This window comes from Anomaloglossus baeobatrachus, chromosome 10 (genome assembly GCF_048569485.1).
Source record: "Anomaloglossus baeobatrachus isolate aAnoBae1 chromosome 10, aAnoBae1.hap1, whole genome shotgun sequence".
NCBI lineage: Eukaryota > Metazoa > Chordata > Amphibia > Anura > Aromobatidae > Anomaloglossus > Anomaloglossus baeobatrachus.
This window is the reverse complement of record NC_134362.1, coordinates 116,589,670-116,612,100: the sequence shown is the minus strand read 5'-3', so window position 1 is coordinate 116,612,100 and position 22,431 is coordinate 116,589,670. Positions and strand designations below refer to the sequence as shown.

The 22,431-nt window shown below is 43.5% G+C and overlaps 1 protein-coding gene across 2 annotated transcripts in view; it reads left to right on the top strand.

Moving 5' to 3' along the window:
• The window catches only part of SPON1 (spondin 1), a 2,596,838-nt gene that overhangs the window by 1,788,033 nt on the left and 786,374 nt on the right, over positions 1–22,431 (top strand). For both annotated transcript variants that reach the window (XM_075326637.1, XM_075326638.1), the window contains exon 9: positions 5,002–5,142. In XM_075326637.1, the coding sequence (XP_075182752.1) occupies positions 5,002–5,142 (141 nt within the window). The remainder of the gene's footprint in view (positions 1–5,001; positions 5,143–22,431) is intronic.

The window sequence follows — 22,431 nt, the reverse complement described above, 5'->3', positions numbered from 1 at the left end:
TGCAGCAAAAAAATTGCAACACAGCAAAAAATGAAACACATGATACAAATGTCATAATACAGTACAAGGACAATGTAGTAATGACAAATATGGGGTCAGAGTAGGCTTAGACAGCTCTGGTACGAAAGAGATGTCAATCATAAAGTAACATGTGCAGTAGGTGTAGAGCTACAGTATGCATGGCAGAGCTAATGGGTAGACTGACCATAGAAAAAGAACGGAGAAAAAGTGGAGAAAAAGTGGAGAAAAAGTGGAGCATAAGAGGAGAAAAAGTGGAGAAAAAAGTGGAGAAAAAGTGGAGAAAAAGTGGAGAAAAAGTGGAGAAAAAGTGGAGAAAAAGTGGAGCATAAGAGGAGAAAAAGTGGAGAAAAAAGTGGAGAAAAAGTGGAGAAAAAGTGGAGCATAAGAGGAGAAAAAGTGGAGAAAAAGTGGAGAAAAAGTGGAGCATAAGAGGAGAAAAAGTGGAGAAAAAAGTGGAGAAAAAGTGGAGAAAAAGTGGAGAAAAAAATGGAGAAAAAGTGGAGAAAAAGTGGAGAAAAAGTGGAGAAAAAGTGGAGAAAAAGTGGAGAATAAGAGGAGAAAAAGTGGAGAAAAAGTGGAGCATAAGAGGAGAAAAAGTGGAGGAAAAGTGAAGCATAAGAGGAGAAAAAGTGGAGAAAAAGTGGAGAAAAAGTGGAGCATAAGAGGAGAAAAAGTGGAGAAAAAAGTGGAGAAAAAGTGGAGAAAAAGTGGAGCATAAGAGGAGAAAAAGTGGAGAAAAAGTGGAGAAAAAGTGGAGAAAAAGTGGAGAAAAAGTGGAGAAAAAGTGGAGCATAAGAGGAGAAAAAGTGGAGAAAAAAGTGGAGAAAAAGTGGAGAAAAAGTGGAGAAAAAGTGGAGCATAAGAGGAGAAAAAGTGGAGATTAAGAGGAGAAAAAGTGGAGAAAAAGTGGAGCATAAGAGGAGAAAAAGTGGAGAAAAAGTGGAGCATAAGAGGAGAAAAAGTGGAGAAAAAGTGGAGCATAAGAGGAGAAAAAGTGGAGAAAAAAGTGGAGAAAAAGTGGAGCATAAGAGGAGAAAAAGTGGAGAAAAAGTGGAGAAAAAGTGGAGAAAAAGTGGAGAAAAAGTGGAGAATAAGTGGAGAAAAAAATGGAGAAAAAGTGGAGAAAAAAATGGAGAAAAAGTGGAACACCCTTTGGTACCTTTCATGTGGCACTAAGGGGTGCTTAGCTTTGTATTTAGCCAAAAAAATGAAAAAAAAATGATGTAGGGTTCCCCCTAGTTTTGTAGCCAGCTAGGGTAAAGCAGACGGCTGCAGCCTGCAGACCACAGCTGGCAACCTCACCTTGGCTGGTAATCCAAAACTGAGGGCACCCCACGCTGTTATTTTAAATTAAATAAATAATTAAAAAAAAAAACACGTAGGGGTCCCCCAAAATTGGATCACCAGCCAAGGTAAAGCAGACAGCTGGGGCCTGATATTCTCAGACTAGGGAGGTCCATGGTTATTGGAATCTCCCCAGCCTAAAAATAGCAGGCCGCAGCCACCCCAGAAGTGGCGCATCCATTAGATGCGCCAATCCTGGTGCTTCGCCCCAGCTCATCCCGCGCCCTGGTGCGGTGGCAAACGGGGTAATATATGGGGTTAATACCAGATGTGTAATGTCACCTGGCATCAAGCCCTGGGGTTGGTGAGGTCAGGCGTCTATCAGATACCCGACATCACCAACCCAGTCAGCAATAAAAAAAAATAGACGACAAACACATTTTTATTTGAAAAAACACTCCCCAAAACATTCCCTCTTTAACCAATTTATTAGAATGAAAAACAAATCCAGGTCTGGTGTAATCCAAGGGGTTGCCATGACGATCCACACTGTCCCAGTCAATGAAGAGCAGGATGTTCCCCATTGGCTGGGAGAGCAATGCAGTGACCTGAGCTAACATCAATGGGTCAGCCCAGGTCACTGCAGGGGATGACAAGTGCTGCTGTCAGCGAGGTACATTACCTGCGCTGATCTCCAGCACTGCCGACAGCCCCTGTCACTGAGGTCAATGACCGGCGCCTTCACATCAAGTATCGCGAGAGGTCCGTGACGTCTCGGGTGGGAAGCGATAGGTGATGTGACAAGCGGCGGCCATGGAGGACAGTGACAGCGCTGAGGTCGGGATGGTGGGACTTCATCACCGCAGGTAAGCCGAGCGGGGGGGGGGGGGGTGCGCGTGTGTGAGAGTGTGTGTGTGTGTATGTATGTGTACATGCCACGGGCAGGAGGGGGCGGAGCGAGATGTGCGGGAAGTGTGGGCTTCCTGCACGTAACTAAGATAAACATCGGGTTACTAACCAAAGCGCTTTGCTTGGATACCCGATGTTTATCTTGGTTACCAGCTTGTGGCAGGCTGCCAGCGATGGCTCCTGCACACTGTAGCTGGGGGGGGGGTGCGTGTGTGAGAGTGTGTGTGTGTGTATGTATGTGTACATGCCGCGGGCAGGAGGGGGCGGAGTGAGCTGAGCGGGAAGTGTGGGCTTCCTGCACGTAACTAAGATAAACATCGGGTTACTAACCAAGCACTTTGCTTGGATACCCGATGTTTATCTTGGTTACCAGCTTGTGGCAGGCTGCCAGCGATGGCTCCCTGCACACTGTAGCTGTAAAAAGCCCTGCTTTTTGCTGCTAGAACCGTTCTCGAACGTATCTAGAACTATCGAGCTTTTGCAAAAAGCTCGAGTTCTAGTTCGATCTCGAACAGCCCCAAAAATCACTCGAGCTTAGAACTGGAGAACCTCGAACCACGAACCGCGCTCAACTCTAGTCACAGCCCCTGCACTTGCACTCAGGGTGCGATGCTCTGCAGACCGGTTAGATCCTTGGTGAAAACAAAGTCCTGCAGACCGGGAATGGCAGAAACCACTTCCACAGGGTGATTTCTCCAAGACTCCGGTGGCAAAAGAGCCCTCTGTTCAGGAAGACCACATGCAGCTCTCCTCTGGCTGAGCTCTGGAGCAGAACTACCTTCCCGCACTTTTTCTTCCTGGTTTAAACACACAAGCTGCAGCAGGGGATTTCCCACCTCTGTGTTTGTGATTGCACAGTCTGACACTGCCCCCTTGTGGGCAATTGCTGAAGCAATATTCAAATCCATTTCTACATTAATGATGCAGTCTGAATTGTTGATCCCATTACACAATGTCGGCTGAAGCTCTTTTATGGACCTTATCATGTTGAGCGGCCAGCCAATCACAGTAATGCCACAACGAAGATGGCTGCGGCATTATTGTGATTGGTTATGAAGCCCAGCATGTTTTTTCACTGAAAATCAGGCGCCAAAACAGCTGGGTGGAACATCCCACTATAGCGAGGTGAAGACACCATTACTTGCAATATAATGGAGACTCCGAATACCGTACTATTCTGTTCTCTGGGTGTGGGGGTGTGTGTGAGAGCGGTGTTGTTTGTGAGTTGCGTTGTGTGTGTTGCGTTGTTTGTGGAGCGCTGTGTGTCTGCAGCATTGTGTGTGTGTGTTTGGTGCTGTGTGTGTTCCACGGCTTGTGTGGGTGTGTGTATATGGGGTCCGTGTGTGTGTTTTGGGGATGTATGTTTTGTGCAGCGTGTGTTGTGCGGTGTGTGCGTATATTTGTGTGTGCCGCGGTGTTTGTGTGTTGGGTGTTGTGTGTGTGTGTGGCGTTGTCTGTGTGTGTGGGTGTCTGTGTAGGGTGGTGTTTGTGGTTCCCAGTGTTGTGCGGTGCATGTGTGGTGGTGTGTATATTTTGAGGGGAGGTGTGCACCCCCATCGTGCCCCATCCCCCATTCTGTGCAGTCCCCATCGTGCTCCATCCCCCATGCTGCACACCCCATTGTGCTCCATCCTCCATGCTGCGCACCCCCATTAAGCTCCATCCCCCATGCTACACACCCCCATCTTGCTTCATCCCCCCATGCTGCGCACCCCCCCATCGTGCTCCATCCCCCATGCTGCGCACCCCTTAGAGAGGAGTATAACAGGAGGACAATAAAAGAAGGCGTATAATAGGAGGCATATTCCTGGGGCAGAGGAGTATAATAGGAGGAGTAGTCCTGGGGAGAGAGGAGTATAATAGGAGGAGTAGTCCAGGAGGTGAGGAGTATAATAGGAGGAGTAGTCCTGGAGGTGAGGAGTATAATAGGAGGAGTAGTCCTGGAGGTGAGGAGTATAATAGGAGGAGTAGTCCTGGGGAGAGAGGAGGATAATAGGAGGAGTAGTCCTGGGGGGACAGGAAGATAATAGGAGGAGTAGTCCTGGTGGGAGAGGAGTATAATAGGAGGATTCGTCCTGGGGGGAGAGGAGTCTAATAGAAGGAGTAGTCCTGGGGGTAGAGGAGTCTAATAGGAGGAGTAGTCCTGGGGGGAGAGGAGTCTACTAGGAGGAATAGCTCTGGGGGGAGAGGAGTCTAATAGGAGGAGTAGTCCTGGGGGAGAGGAGTCTAATAGGTGGAGTACTCCTGGGGGAAGAGGTGTCTAATAGGTGGAGTAGTCCTGGGGGGGAGGTGTCTAATAGGTGGAGTAGTCCTGGGGGAGGTGTATAGGCGACCAATGTGTGCGGTGGGCGGGGCCGAGCCAAGCGGCCAATGCATGCGGGGGGGCGGGGTCGGGCCGAGCCGAGCGGCCAATGCGACGGTTGTCACTGTAATGACGTCATTTTGGAGCAAAACAGACAGACAGACAGACACACAAAGGCAATTATATATATATAGATTAACATCTGCTTTGCTGGGTCTGTACCAGATCTTTTTACCATTCCCATCCTTCTGTTTCATTTGTCATGTATTGCCTTTATTTATGCACTATGCATTTTGGATTTATTAATAGATATCTTTCTAGTTTAGCAATTTTGCTCATTGTCTTTCTCCAGTTTATCATGTTGTAAAATATGTTGAATGAAGTTTTGGAATGTAATAACTAGAGGATCATTTAGATCAGATCAATCCTCTCTATGTAATGATCAATTCAGTAATACATATTTTCTGTGTTTTCATTATATCTAGTCACCTAACAAACGTACAATACCTCAAGATAAAATCCGTCCATTGACTAGTTTGGACCATCCACAAAGCCCATTTTATGATCCTGAAGGAGGTCCAATTATTCCAGTTGCTAGAGTTGTTATTGAAAGAATTGCGAGAAAGGTAGGTGACATTAAATATCATGCATAGCCAATAACATTCATAAATGATTTTATGATAAAGGTTGTTTTTTTTTTTTTTAAATCAATCTTTTAGTCATGCACTAAACTTTACAAAACCAAGTTATTACTTTCAAATATTTTGCAGGGACTAAAAAGTAGCAATACCTATTGATATAGTTCACTGCCAAATTTTTAGCAGGTACTAGAAAGTACCAATACCTATTGAGATGGCTCACTGGTAAATTTTTAGCAGGCACTCATAAGTAGCAATTCCAATTTATTTTGTGCAATGCAGATTTGTAGCCCACACCTTTCCCTACACTGGACGACCCTATACTCCACGATTCGCTGTCCTATCTATCACTACTGATGATTAAACCCCTAGCTAAGCTAACTGTACAGCAGCAGTGGTGACAGCACCTTCCCTAAGCTTTAGCTTTCAGAAAATGGTGCTAACACTGCATGTCCTCATTTTATATGCAGAGGGACATGTGAGGCTGGTTTCACATCAGTGGTAATCTGTCACACTGCCGGATTCGGCACAAATGCAGTACAGTTCAATACAGTTCACTGGTATCGCGGCAAGCTCTGGTCACATGCGGTCATGTGACCGGAGCATGTAACAGCATGTGACCGGAGCTTGCCATGATGCCTGTGAACTGTACTGCATTGTGCCGGATCCGGCATTGCGGCAGAAAAACACTGATGTGAAACCAGCGTGATTTAGGCAGCCTTTGTGTCTGAACCTCCCCTCTCCAATCCTTCCTGAATAGAGATGAGCCTTTAAGTCGGATGACCTCCTGATGACAACCATATGACACCCGGAAGCACTTGTGTTGTGGCGGTGTTGTCAGGAGGTCATCCAAACTCATTAGATACTCCGATGACCACCTGTCACTGCACACACACTGCTGAGTATTCACCAGCGATGCTATTGTTTCTGGGTGCACATGTTTAAATTTGCTACAATAGTGGTAACATCTAAATCCTAGTGTCTAAAAGGACCTTTGCTGACGTCGTGCCCATGTGACCAGAAGGACCTCTCTTCTGGTCACATGGGCATGACATCGGAAAAGGTCTCCGCCAACAAAGCTGATACAAGGGAACAATAGTGTTATTTAAGTCCACATTGGCATGGAGTTATTTATAATAGAAGCAGGACTCTGGGGGGTAAGACCCCCAGATGTGGGGTCCACCACAATCATGCAAGGGTGGGCTTTGCCCCGTACCTGCTCTTCCCATATCTGGGGGTCTCACCCACAGACCCCAGATTCTATTATATATAACTCCATGCCCATGTGGACATAGAAAAATAATGTTTATTCTGGCTGGAAACGTCAGACTGCATTTTGAACACTCCCTTATCATGAGAGAGGGGCATGTTGAAATTACATCATGCCTGGAAGGATCTCGCACACTTTCGCTTCAACCGTAAGTATCGTGGTATAAAATAATATGAATAAAAATATAAAATAAATAAAACAATTGGCATAGGGTCCCTCCATATTCTGATACCCAGCACAGATAAAGCCCACAGCTCATCTTGCATTATTTATTTTTTTATTTAAAGAAATAATTAATTAAAGAAACTGGCATGTGTTCCCCCCAATTTTGATTCCCAGCCAAGATAAAGCCTGACAGCTGAGGCTGGTATTCTCAGACTGGGGAGGCCTATGGTTATTAGGCCCCCAGCCTAAAAATAGCAATCTGAAGCTGCCAGAGATTGTCACATCCATTAGATGGGACAATCTCGGCGCTTTATTCGGCTCTTCCCGATTGCCCTGATGCAGTGGCAATTGGAGTAATGAGGGGTCGATAACAGCACATAACTTTCATCAAGCCCAAAATTTGTGATGGGAAGGGGTCTTCTATGAGATCCCCATCACAAATCCTATAAGTAAAATAAATAAACAGACAAAAATCCTTTATTTGGAAAAAAAATACAAAACCACCATCTTTCCCCACTTTATTCCGATGTAATCCACATGAGGTAGCACCACGATTCTAGCTCTGCTACATCTGAGTCTGGAGAGACCAAAAACATGTCTTTCCAGGCCCTGGGAAACACTGACAAGAAGTACACAGTTGGCAACAGTGACATCACTCAGTTTATTGGAGGTCATACCCGAGTTCCCATGGTATGACCTCTGGTGACCTGAAGCATTCTGGCTTAAAGTAAGGGTCCATGTCCCGCTCCCTGCAAGCAATTTAACAGTAACAATGCCGACATGGAGATGCGGGCTGCCCCGCACTCCCCGGACGGCATTGTCAGTGTTCAACGGCTGGCGGGGAGTGGGACATGGCCCCGCAATTTAACAGTGGCAGTGGCGGCAGGGGGAAGCCACAATCAATGGTGACGTTACTCAGATAAGTTGCGGTCACAGCAGAAAGTTTCCCATGATCCTCCTTCCCTGAGTGACGTCACCGATGGCTGCAGCGTGTACTCACCTTGGCCCCTGGAAGCTCCTCCTGTCAGCACTATGTGCTCTGCCAGGAGGAGCTGCTGAGAGACACCAGGCTGACACGAGATGGAAGGCTGTGATCACCGCTGGCCGCAGCATGTACTAACCTTGCCCCTCGGCAGCTCCTGCAGCATTTTCTGACCTCGGCCCCTGGCAGCTCCTCCTGTCAACACTGTGTACTCTGCCAGGAGGAGCTGCCGAGAGACACCAAGCTGACAGGAGATGGCAGGCTGTGATCACCGCTGGCTGCAGCATATACTGACCTCGACCGCAGGCAGTTCCTCTGATAAGGGGGGGATTTTAGGGAACGCCATCCATCTAGGTATTGACCTTTTAAACCATCTGCATTTGAAATTATGAGTCAAGTGTCACGCAAGCATGCAATATATCTACACAGACCAGTGATGACCATGGGTCCGAGTAGAAGGATGACTGAATTTATTAAGGAAGTACAGGATAAAATAAGAAACTAGTTGGATAGGAGCCAAGAATGTATATACTTCTATTGGTCAAATGGCAAAAGACCTTACACTGAAATATATACAGTGGGGAGAAAAATATTTAGTCAGCCACCATTTCTGCAAGATCTCCCACTTAAAAAAGATGAGAGGCCTGTAATTGACATCATAGGTAGATCACAACTATGAGAGACAAAATGAGAAAACAAATCCAGAAAATCACGATCCAGATCACAAGCTTTCCTGGGAAGCTCGTGTTACAGTTTGGGTCCAGGGGCAGTAATAAAAAAGCACATTATTAAAAAACATTATGATCATGCTTACAGGTCCCGTGACACGTCCCGCAGACTCTGTCTCCCGGCTGCTTCCGTCCGATCATTGCTGTGCCACCCGGTAACCACAATGACTATTTATTTGACTATTTTTGCCAAAAAAAAAAAAATAAATAATGTGGGCTTCGCCATATTTTTGTATGCAGGCCAGGTACAGCAGGCAAGTATGGGATGCCCCCAACCCCCAGCTGCCTATTTGTACTCAGCTGGGAACCAAAAATATAGGGAAGCCCTTTTTTTAATTATTTCATGAGCTTCGCCCAATTTTTGTGCCCAGCCAGGTACAACTAGACAGGTGGGGATTGGAATCCGCAGCACAGAGTGGTCCAAGCTTTCTGCCCCCCCCCGCTGAGAATTGCAGTCCGCAGTCGCCCAGAAAATGGCGCTTTCATAGAGGCGCCATTTTTTCTCCCTGTATCAATCTCTTTTAGTTGCCCTAGTGCCGGGTGGCATGCTGGTTAATAAGGGGTTAATACCAGCTTTGTTTTACCAGCTGGTATTAAGCCCGAGATACTTAATGTCAGGCCAAGTTTGACCCGGCCGTTAAGAATCTTCAATAAAGGGTTTAAAAAAAAACAAAAAGACACCACACAGAGAGAAAATACTGTATTAGAAATAAATACACAGACACACTTAGGCTAGTTTCACACATCTAGCTTTTCGCTGGTTTGCCAGATTCGACGCATGCCAGTACAGTGCATACAGTACAATGGCAATGCGGCAACTACCGGGTCACATGCTCCGGGCACATGACAGCTTGTCGCGCTGCCATTGTACTGTATACATTGTACTGGCGTGTGCCGAATCCGGCAAACCGGCGAAAAGTCGGATGTGTGAGACTACCCTTAGGGACTCCATATTTATTATTCCTCTCACCCCTCCATGATCCTTGTCTTTTGTTTTCTTTCTTTTTCAACCAATGCAGCTCTGCAATATCACAAAGCACAGGAGGAGGAAGACGCTTCTCCTCCCCATGCTGTCTAATCACTCAATGAATGAGCAAAGGCTGCGGGTTGGTAAGCGGTGACGTCAACGCTGCCACCATTGCCATAGTAACCTAAAGAGCGGGTTACTGTAGCAATGTGGATCTCCAATCACCTGATTCGCAGCATCGCTATTCACCCGCTGTGGCATTACAGTGTGTGGCAGCCAATCTATGCATGTGGGCTGACTCTGTAAAGAGAGCCAACATGCAGGGAGGGGGAGCCGAGCATCTCACCGGTACTCGGTACTCGCCGAGTATACAGAGTACTGAGATGCTTGGGCTAGCACAGAGTACCGGCGAGCATGCTCGTCCATCCCTATCCAGTGATACTACAGGACCTTACATGATGTCATAGCCATGTGACCAGTCTGTAACCAATGAGATAATACAACATTCACACGTGACTGGTCACATGACTATGATGTCATGGAAGGTCCTTTAGTCAGTGCTGGTTAACGGGCGGCACAGCCATGATCGGACGCAGAAGCGGATGGGAGACATAGTCTGCAGAACGCATCGCGGGACCTGTAAGTATAATGACAATGTTTATTATTAACTGTACTCTTTATTTTACAGACCTCCCCCCTTCCCCATCCCATAACTCTAAAGTTCAAGATTGGCGTTCGGACGCAAGTTCGTGTTATCTGAGAACCTAAACTTGAACCTTACAAAACGTTCGGGCGAGTCTCCCGGACATCGTGAGGGTTCGCCCATCACTAGCCATGTATCATGAGATTTTGAGTGCAAACCTTCATCCATCAGCAAGGGCATTGAAGATGAAACGTGACTGGGTTTTTCAGCATGATAATGATCCCAAGCAAACCGCCAGGGCAATGACGGAGTAGCTTCATAAGAAGCATATGAAGGTCCTGGAGTGGCCTAGCCAGTCTCTAGATCTCAACCCTATAGAAAACTTTGAAGGGAGTTGGAAGTCCGTGTTGCCCAGCGACAGGCCGAAAACATCGCTGCTGCTGAGGAGCTCTGCATGGAGGAATGGGCCAACATACCACCAACAGTATGTGCCAACCTTGTGAAGACTGACAGAAAACGTATGACCTCTGTCATTGCCAATAAAGGATGTATAACAAAATATTGAGATGAACTTTTGTTATTGACCAAATACTTATTTTCCTCCATAATTTGCAAAAAAAAAAACAACTTGCCAAATCAGAGGTGATTTTCTGGATTTGTTTTCTCATTTTGTCTCTCATAGTTGTGTTCTACCTATGATGTCTTTTACAGGCCTCTCTCATCTTTTTAAGTGGGAGAACTTGCACAATTGGTAGCTGACTAAATACTTTTTTCCCCACTGTATGTATTTCATCATTTTATATTAAGCTAAGTCAGCATGAATCACAAAAGTCTTATGATCATAAAAAAACAAATCTGAGCACAGTTCAAATGCCATTTTGAGTTCTGCTCTTTTTGGATATCTTCATTGCATACAATGAAGTTGCAGTCCATAACAGTCCCCCCTTGGAGATAGCCAAAAATCTTTACCTTCTTCTGTCAAGTCTATCGATTTGTCCTAATGCTGATGGTTACTTCGCTGTTTATGAGATAACCTATCCCTTGTGGATGAACCCTCTCACCCAACAGACTATGCATAAGGAAGTCAGATTCTGTCCCTATCCCCTTGGCTTTCCTCATGGCTATGTTCCACGCTGGCATACACTATTCTGGGAGATGGAGGTGATGGTGGTCCTCTCATGAGTTCATATTCATCAGGATTGGTTGCACAGAGAGCCTCATAATCTTTAAGCGGTGGTGGTGGGACTAGAGATAAGCGGTGTTCGAATTGAAATGTTCGCCAATCTCAATTTCGACCTGTGTTTGGCAATGTTCGAGTCGATCGACGAACTCTAACGATTAGCTTCACATTCGACAGTTCGAGTTACCGTTCGATAATGCTTCAATCACCAAAAGCGTAGCTAGTTACTAGCTGGCTTTTCACAGTAATACTGTCATTCAATGTTAATAATAATATTATCCAAATTTAGCGTTTAGTGTGTGGGGGGGACGGGGTTTAGATCAGTGCTGCTGAGAGCTGAAAGAATGGCGATCGACAATTTTTTTTCCTAACCGCACGTCCAGTGGAGCGGGCCATGCTGTCAGCCAATCACAGACACATACACAGCAAAATACATTTTTGGCAGACAAGCAAGGGCATGTGTCATTGGCTGTGTATGTCACATGTCCTTGCCCTATAAAACCCGGCCATTTTCCCCATCGCCGCCATTATCTCAGTGCTGCGGTTGTGTCTCAGTCACTGCTCCCGCTGCTGCTGCTGTGGGCACTGTAAAGTGCAATCTAGACATCGGTTTAGGGAGTAGGGACTAGCTGTAATTTCAGCCCTTTTCAGGGCTAGATTAGAGCAGTTCATAGCAATTTTTGCTAGACAGGTCTGTGCCAGCGCTGTGCAAGTGTTTTTCACAGAATCTGTCCAAATCAGCTCAGGCAATTCCTTGCGCACAGAATCAGTGTGTGATAGTCAGCGGTGTAGCAGTCTTGTAAAGTAAGATACACCACCTATCTCCATCTCTATTAACCAATTTTTAACTGCAAAAAGTCCAGGCAATTCCTTTGGGCATAGTAGCAGAGTGTGATAGTCAGCGGTGTAACAGTCTTGTAAAGTAAGATACACCACCTGTTTCCATCCCTAGTAGCCAATTTTTAACTGCAAAAAGTCTAGGCAATCTGTGAGGAAGGTGCAGGAGGAGATATAATGTTGCCTTCATCCAAAGGTGGTGCTCTCGATGTCTGAGAGAGCTCAACACCAGCAGCTGTTTCCACTTCCAAAATAACTGACGACCTGCCAATCACACTGCTTGTTGCGGGTAAAGAGGTGGAAGGTCTGGGTCCAAAAGCATGTGTGACTGCTGTCCCCACAGTCAGAGGATGAAGAGCACGCGGATGTACTTTATGTGGCAGACGATGGTTGGCCCGCCCCGCTATGCCGCATTGTAGCACATTTTGAATATGAAGGACTGGATAAAACGGGTTTATTGCCGCGCTAAAAACCACGAGCATGTATAAGTCAAAATATTCTTTTTATTTAGATCATTCCTACGCGTTTCTGAGGCTCATCTGCCTCCTTCCTCAGGGAAAAAGAATCTTACAGACAGAGAGGATTTATCCTTATAAAGCAGCAAACAGAGAAGAAAAAAAAAAAAAAAAAGCAACCAATCATGACATCATCATTACATATGTTCCTGAGCGATGACTCATTGCCTTGTGGAATAAGGCTATGTCATAACATATACAACACAAGTTTCAAATAAAAGGCAATAAACAATAATAAAGGACAAAGAGAAAATGAATAAAAATAAACAAAAAATTCCAATTTGAATATGCGCTTATCTGTGTTTAATTTTTAGAAAAATAGTCTTTAAGTGTATATGAAAAGAGGGAGAAGTTTTTATTTGTGATTTATTTATTTATTTGTTTATTTTATTTTCTATAATATATATAAGAAAGGGAAAAATATTTTATTTAAATATGAAAATATATATGTAAAAGCAATGGACAAAGGGAAAGAGAATTAATTCCCGTATCCAAGACAGATTTAAACCCATAGAATTATGTCTGTGTTCTCATATGCTATTAAGCTACCAATGCTCCATGTAAACAGCTTGGTGTTGAAAGCAACCACAGATAAACACCTGGACAATTAGGGGATTAGAAAAAAAGTGTATGATTATAAAACCCATAAAGTATAGAGAAATTCAGGTTTGTGATATACTATTCAGTATATATGAAAATCAATATATATGAAATAGAATATGTGAGGATTTTTTATATTGCATTCTAAAAGAGATGCATTTAGTATAATTCTAATTAGTGATATACGGAGAGAAAAAAAATATATTTATTTAATGGTGTATTTATAAGTATATAAGAATGAGTGATATTAACCACAGTGATTTCATTATGAGACATGACATAATGGAAGGAGAAACATGCAATTTCAGAACTAGAGAAAAGAAAAAATGAATGAAGAACGAAAAATTATAATGCACATACATGAAGAGACAGTTTCTCTGTCTAGAAAGGTGAAGTGGGTTCAGACCGTGGGAAAGAGATGAACCGCGCATGATCACGATGCGTATAAGGAACCAGTTCCTCACCAAAGGAGGTGATGTGAGGTCAAACTGTGAGGAAAGGAGATGAGTGTGCAAAGTGCCGATTCATGGAGAAACATGAATCACGATATTAGAAACAAAGCAAGAGAAAGATGCACGGGGTATTAGCCGACAATAAGAGGTCGGGGAATAAAGTCTGATTGGATTACAAAGATATGTAAATATTTAAATATATGAATAAAGTCTGATTGGATTACAAAGAATATGTGAATATAGATGTAGGTTGTGATACAAAATATTGTGTGTGAGGGTGTGAATTAAACATAACGATCTCTGAGGCAGAATAGTGACATCTATATATACATATATATAAATGCATGCATATATATATACACATACCTGCATACACACATATATATACGTGAAATCAGAATTACTGAGGGTCTAAAAGAAAAATATATGACACAGATATCCTGATAGTGTCACAAAGATATGTGAATGTGTATGAAATATAACAATACAAGGAAATACCAAAACATAACGAAAAAAAACATATAATGCAAGAAAATGAAATCATAAAGATGTCTGAAAGTAAGACAAAAATGTATTATCCCAAAAGTAAAAAATATATATATATAATATATAATGGATATATATGACATGTAAAAAGTATAAAGAAACTGGGGTTTTTTTTAAAAGAAAAAGGATAAATTACGGATAAACCTATGAACAAGTTAGAATGTTAAAAAACATATATGCTTAAAATTACAATAAAAACATACATTATATACATAATTCATCAAATGAAATAATTTTGTAAAATTTCTAAAGGAATATGATTATAAATATACAAAAATTGGGACACATTTTTTTCCTCTAAAAAATCTTTTTTTTAAAAAAAAAAAAATTTTTTAAAACCTTTCTTAGAACATATAAAAATATATACATTAGGATTATAACACTAAAAACAAGAGGAATACTGAAAGAATGTGTATCAGTTGGGAATCTAAGCATGACACACAGAATAGATCAGCTGTCAGAAAAATTATGTATAATTATAACAACTCACTAGAATAAAACATAGGGATACGAGGACGGTAGTTAATAGAACAGATCAGTCACTTCATTTAAGCCGAAAGGCTTCAGTGTATTTAACCTATGTATCCAAAATGTCTCTTTTCTGCTGAGGACCTCTGCTCTATCCTTCACACTTGTGGGAATCTGTTCTATAGGTGTTATTTTAAAATCCAAACTTTTATTATGAAAGATTGTGCAATGTTTGGATAGACCATGTTGTAAAAAACCTGTTCTTATATTGTGGCGATGGGAGTTTAGCCTATTGTGAAGTGCCTGGGATGTCCTACCCACATATTGTTTGCCGCATGAACAGTCTACCAGGTTTATAACATGGTCAGATATTGAGCCCAAAGCCCATGGCGATAGTAGGTTCCTATAAATGTGGCTCGAAAAATTGCTTATGCTGCAGGAGCATTTGCCATTGGAGGACTACTTTTTGCTCTCTAGGGAATTCGGAAAATTTTAGAATCAATTATCGTCTAACATGCCAGTCTGACCATGTTATATACCTGGTAGACTGTTCATGCGGCAAACAATATGTGGGTAGGACATCCCAGGCACTTCACAATAGGCTAAACTCCCATCGCCACAATATAAGAACAGGTTTTTTACAACATGGTCTATCCAAACATTGCACAATCTTTCATAATAAAAGTTTGGATTTTAAAATAACACCTATAGAACAGATTCCCACAAGTGTGAAGGATAGAGCAGAGGTCCTCAGCAGAAAAGAGACATTTTGGATACATAGGTTAAATACACTGAAGCCTTTCGGCTTAAATGAAGTGACTGATCTGTTCTATTAACTACCGTCCTTGTATCCCTATGTTTTATTCTAGTGAGTTGTTATAATTATACATAATTTTTCTGACAGCTGATCTATTCTGTGTGTCATGCTTAGATTCCCAACTGATACACATTCTTTCAGTATTCCTCTTGTTTTTAGTGTTATAATCCTAATGTATATATTTTTATATGTTCTAAGAAAGGTTTTAAATTTTTTTTTTTTTTTTTTAAAAAAAAAGATTTTTTAGAGGAAAAAAATGTGTCCCAATTTTTGTATATTTATAATCATATTCCTTTAGAAATTTTACAAAATTATTTCATTTGATGAATTATGTATATAATGTATGTTTTTATTGTAATTTTAAGCATATATGTTTTTTAACATTCTAACGTGTTCATAGGTTTATCCGTAATTTATCCTTTTTCTTTTAAAAAAAAACCCCAGTTTCTTTATACTTTTTACATGTCATATATATCCATTATATATTATATATATATATATTTTACTTTTGGGATAATACATTTTTGTCTTACTTTCAGACATCTTTATGATTTCATTTTCTTGCATTATATGGTTTTTTTCGTTATGTTTTGGTATTTCCTTGTATTGTTATATTTCATACACATTCACATATCTTTGTGACACTATCAGGATATCTGTGTCATATATCTTTCTTTTAGACCCTCAGTAATTCTGATTTCACGTATATATATGTGTGTATGCAGGTATGTGTATATATATATATGCATGCATTTATATATATGTATATATAGATGTCACTATTCTGCCTCAGAGATCGTTATGTTTAATTCACACCCTCACACACAATATTTTGTATCACAACCTACATCTATATTCACATATTCTTTGTAATCCAATCAGACTTTATTCATATATTTAAATATTTACATATCTTTGTAATCCAATCAGACTTTATTCCCCGACCTCTTATTGTCGGCTAATACCCCGTGCATCTTTCTCTTGCTTTGTTTCTAATATCGTGATTCATGTTTCTCCATGAATCGGCACTTTGCACACTCATCTCCTTTCCTCACAGTTTGACCTCACATCACCTCCTTTGGTGAGGAACTGGTTCCTTATACGCATCGTGATCATGCGCGGTTCATCTCTTTCCCACGGTCTGAACCCACTTCACCTTTCTAGACAGAGAAACTGTCTCTTCATGTATGTGTATTATAATTTTTCATTCTTCATTCATTTTTTCTTTTCTCTAGTTCTGAAATTGCATGTTTCTCCTTCCATTATGTCATGTCTCATAATGAAATCACTGTGGTTAATATCACTCATTCTTATATACTTATAAATACACCATTAAATAAATATATTTTTTTTCTCTCCGTATATCACTAATTAGAATTATACTAAATGCATTTCTTTTAGAATGCAATATAAAAAATCCTCACATATTCTATTTCATATATATTGATTTTCATATATACTGAATAGTATATCACAAACCTGAATTTCTCTATACTTTATGGGTTTTATAATCATACACTTTTTTTCTAATCCCCTAATTGTCCAGGTGTTTATCTGTGGTTGCTTTCAACACCAAGCTGTTTATATGGAGCATTGGTAGCTTAATAGCATATGAGAACACAGACACAATTCTATGGGTTTAAATCTGTCTTGGATACGGGAATTAATTCTCTTTCCCTTTGTCCATTGCTTTTACATATATATTTTCATATTTAAATAAAATATTTTTCCCTTTCTTATATATATTATATAAAATAAAATAAACAAATAAATAAATAAATCACAAATAAAAACTTCTCCCTCTTTTCATATACACTTAAAGACTATTTTTCTAAAAATTAAACACAGATAAGCGCATATTCAAATAGGAATTTTTTGTTTATTTTTATTCATTTTCTCTTTGTCCTTTATTATTGTTTATTGCCTTTTATTTGAAACTTGTGTTGTATATGTTATGACATAGCCTTATTCCACAAGGCAATGAGTCATCGCTCAGGAACATATGTAATGATGATGTCATGATTGGTTGCTTTTTTTTTTTCTTCTCTGTTTGCTGCTTTATAAGGATAAATCCTCTCTGTCTGTAAGATTCTTTTTCCCTGAGGAAGGAGGCAGATGAGCCTCAGAAACGCGTAGGAATGATCTAAATAAAAAGAATATTTTGACTTATACATGCTCGTGGTTTTTAGCGCGGCAATAAACCCGTTTTCTCCAGTCCTTCATATTCAAAATCTGCTCTATAACGGGGCCGCTGCAGAACCACCCAAGCGCTCATCCATGCTAATAAAGGGGTTGTGACTGGCACAACCCGGCCAGGTGAGTGCACTGTTTTTATCCTCTTTCACTCTGTAAACCGGGTAAAACCCTATTGCGCCTTTCTTGTCTCCCCCACCACAGCATTGTAGCACAGTGAGCTTCCCACTGCGACTTATGCTTTATTGAAAGTCGTGTACAGGGTAGGCTCCCCACTATACAGCTAAACCACGCACCAGGAAAATTACTCTAGGCAGCTGGGTCGATAAATGATTGTTTTACTTTACCAAAAAAACCCCTAAAAAAACAAGCATAAAACAGAAAGAATAGAACAATCTATTCACAAGGCCAAAAGCCTACACCCCTATGCTGCGCCACTTGTAATGGCGATTTATACCGCCTTCTCTCCAACCTTTGCCTAACCAAGGGACTGTCTAAACAGTTGCCTAATAGCCTAGTAATCCCTCTGGGTAGCAGGAGTAAGGGCTGGTTCACACTAAGCGACAGCGACAACGAGGTCGCTGTTACGTCACCATTTTCTGTGACGTAACAGCGACCTTGTAAGTCGCTGTTATGATTGCTGCTTAGCTGTCAAACACAGCAGCCGAAGCAGCGATCATAACCGCGAGAGCAGGGAGCCGCGCACACTGCTTAGCGCTGGCTCCTTGCTCTCCTAGCTACAGTACACATCGGGTTAATTAACCCGATGTGTACTGCAGCTACATGTGCAGAGAGCCGGAGCCGGCAGCACAGGCAGCGTGAGAGCTGCGGAGGCTGGTAACTAAGGTAAACATCGGGTAACCACCTTGGTTACCCGATGTTTACCCTGGTTACAGCTTACCGCAGCTGCCAGATGCCGGCTCCTGCTCCCTGCTCGCTTCATTTCGTCGCTCTCTCGCTGTCACACACAGCGATCTGTGTATCACAGCGGGAGAGCGCCTTTGAAGAAAACGAACCAGGGCTGTGTGTAATGAGCAGCGATCTCGCAGCAGGGGCCAGATCGCTGCTCAGTGTCACACACAGCGAGATCGCTAATGAGGTCACTGTTGCGTCACCAAAACCGTGCCGTAGCAGCGATTTCGGTAGCGATCTCGCTATGTGTGAAGCACCCCTAAGTGTGTGTGTGTGTGTGTGTGTTTGTGTGCAAACATGACCTACTAGTGGCGCAGCACAAGAGCTTACAACATATCTACCTAAACATAGACAAAACCCATTAACCCCCCTGAATACCCTTATTTGCTGAAGCCTCACAGATAAGGCAGATGATAACAGTGGGAAGGCAAACCACACAGCTCAGCAACAGAGTCCTGGAAATCTTCTACAGCAACATTCAATGCAAACATGTGGCGCTGTCCCTTTAAGATTTTAACTGTAACTGACAAACTGACAGAGCAGAGCCAGCATGTCTTATTGTCTATTTAGTCGGCCTAAGCATAACAGATATGTGTTTTGGTACCAAAACAAAGTGTTGCGTGCATGCACTCCTGGGCCCAGCCTACCATACCCGGGTACTGTGGTGTGCAGCTGCCATAAATAGAGACTTGAAGATCCACTCACGAAGATCAGTATAGCCAGCAACTGAAGAATGGCGGTCTCCGGCACAGGATGCTGCTCACACTCGTTACAGTCCTCCTCACCAAACTCTAACACGAGTCTCCTCACAATCCACCTAAGCGTTTCTGTGGCGGCTCCTTTCTGTTACGCACACCTTTCGCTTTTCCTTCAGCTCACATACAGCACCTCCTCTGGTCTCCAAGTCCACAGCCGAAGACTGTTTTGCTGCTATAGTGACCAAACAGTTAATGGCAGATGCAAAACAGCAGCCCCTTGTGGGTGGTCAGCAACAATGCATATTTTGCGGGCGGGGACCGCTGCCACTTCCCTGAGGCCCGCTTGGATCCAGGTTCGCTGCTGCGGCTCGAGTGGTGACCAGACCCGGGCTCGTACAGCCGCCCGTCCTCACAACCGTTGAAAAAGGGGGTTATGTACAGGAGGAATTGCCTGTGATGCCACCCGTGGGTTGAAGTGAGGAATGGTGACACCGCCGCTGCCTGGTGATGGGGCACCCGGGGCTGGTGGAACGGGGCATCTAGATGGGATCCCCTCCACGGGTAGGGGAGGTGTAGTCCCGGGGCCCTGTGTCGGTACACGGGAGTGATGGCTGCTGGAGGTGGCGTGCAGGATTGCACCGGGGGTCAATGGTGTTCTCACATTTCAGTAATTTCACACAAGTCCAGTGGTAAACCAAGTTGCCAGCGACTGGCTGCCATTGGAGGGTGTATTCAGGTCCCACACCCTGGTTAGTGAACAGGTGTCCTTTCCTCCTGCACGTTATGTTTGTCTCTCAGTTGGGCGACTTTGCATGGAATGGAGAAGTCCACTCCCGGTTTTGTATGTATTTGGGAGCTGTGGCCCGCGTAATCTGACCCTTGGGATCTCTGTGGGTTCTGACGGACACCCTATCCCCCGCGTTAGGCTTCCGTTCGCTCTATGGGCTTCGGGAGAACAAGGCCTGAAATCTTGTCCTCTGCTAGTTAATTAACAAGGGGGCTTGAAAACTTCCTTGTTCTAGGGTCAAGGCACCCTGTCTGTGCATGGCCTCCGGACCGGATTTCCGCTGTCGGCACCGGCGGGCTACGACCCTGCCCTGGTCCACTTAAGGTTTCCTGTGACCAGATCTCCGTCGCCTGTGGCCCTGTTCACTGTCTGCCACCTAGCCAGGTAGTCCAGGTGCCCCTACCCTTGACTCCACTGCTGTCAGCACTTGACTTCACTTCACAACTCCTCCACACTTCAACCTGAACTCTACTCTTCTTGTCTCCAAACTCAACTACTGTGTTCCCGCCCCTGACACCTCAGGACCCCTAGGTGAGCGTTCTCATCCGCCTGATGCCGCCCACTGGTGTGTCCTTATTATCATGAGGGGGTGGCTAGGCTTTAATGGCTGTGTGTTGTACCTGAATGTGGGTTTCTGGTGGTAACAAGGAGGATGTACACTTTTGTGACTACCTGGTTTTGCCAGGGCGTCACACATACAATAGACAGTAAATAAACCTTTTGCATTTTACAGTGACTAAAGGTCATTTATACACTCTTAGGGGCACTTTGCACACTGCGACATCGCAGGCCGATGCTGCGATGCCGAGTGCGATAGTCCCCGCCCCCGTCGCAGCAGCGATATGTGGTGATAGCTGGCGTAGCGAAAATTTTCGCTACGCCAGCTTCACACACACACTCACCTGCCGTGCGACGTCCCTGTGGCCGGCGACCCGCCTCCTTGTTAAGGGGGCGGGTCATGCGGCATCACTGCGACGTCACACGGCAGGTGGCCAATCGGAGCGGAGGGGCGGAGATGAGCAGGATGTAAACATCCTGCCCACCTCCTTCCTTCCGCATATCCTACGGAAGGAGATGTTCCTCGCTCCTGCGGCTTCACACACAGCGATGTGTGCTGCCGCAGGAGCGAGGAACAGCATCGGACCGTCGCGTCAGCGTAATTATGAATTACGCCGACGCTGCACCGATGATACAATTACGACGCTTTTGTGCTCGTTAATCGTATCATCTAGGCTTTACACACTGCGATGTCGCATGCGATGCCGGATGTGCGTCACTTTCAATTTGACCCCACCGACATCGCACCTGCGATGTCGCAGTGTGCAAAGTGCCCCTTACTCTTCTACATGTGAATAACAATGCATACAATGAACAGCAAATAAGCATCTTGCATTCACAGTGGATAAAGGTCATCAATGCACCCTCACCCTATCACATCATATCCATGTGACGGTTCATGAATGAAGTACTCAAACTAGTGAGTTTTTGGCCTCTACTTAGAGATTGGTGAAAAGTTGAAGCAATCAATTAGAAGTGCATTAGTGCAAAATTGTAGAAAAAACTCCTAAAATTACAAATTTTTATTAAATTCAGTATTTAAAAGGGAAAATACCCAACATTTATATCAATAAAAAATATATAGAAATCAGGTATCCAAGGGTATAAGGGAAGGGGGCCTGGCCCTTATAGTGCCCTATGCTCGCCCCTACCTTGCCGCGGAGGTTGGCACCCTAAAACCTGTGCAATAGGCGCCCCCGCTCAACGTAGACTGTCCCTATAGGCCCTAACCAGACCCTAACAGATAAAAGGGGACAGTCTACAGGGTAATTAGAAAACTGAACCAACAAATCCAATATAGTGAATAACTATATTACCTAATATAATTCAATTGGGAACTAGTAGGGTCCAATGACCCAGAAAACCACCTAGTTGGATATAAGTGGCTCCTATCAGAGACCACCTGACGCATTTCCCCTCATCTATCTGAGGTTCTTCAGGAGTGGAGTAAAAGTTAGCTCAAACAGAATACAGATACGCCATAATAAATGCTGGTAGTCCTATGCAACACTAAGAGGCCAACAATCACTGAGTCTATATGATCCCACTATCTCTAAACCAGAGCCAGGCTAGAAAGCCTAGACCCCAGTGCCAGATCTCTGTCCACTGGCTATATGGCAGGGATTAGCCAGAGTATTTTTGCATATAGTAATGGGATTAGACTCAAAAGAATATGAACCAGTCCAATAACCGCAGTGAAGCAGTCAGTGAGCTCCTCAATTCATCATCCTCCAGTTCAGATGCAAACACTGTACAACACGATGCAGGTTTAGGGGGCAGAGGAGACGCCCACCAAAAAGCTTCCCAACTTATAGGATGTATTCTAAGTGTTCTCACCTGTAATTAAACAAGATCAGCCCCTCAGAAGATGGAAGATCAAAGAAGCATATGTTCCAGCGGGGTGCGTGTATAAAAGTGCACCACTTCCGCATCCTTACATGCAGCGGTCACGTGACTGAG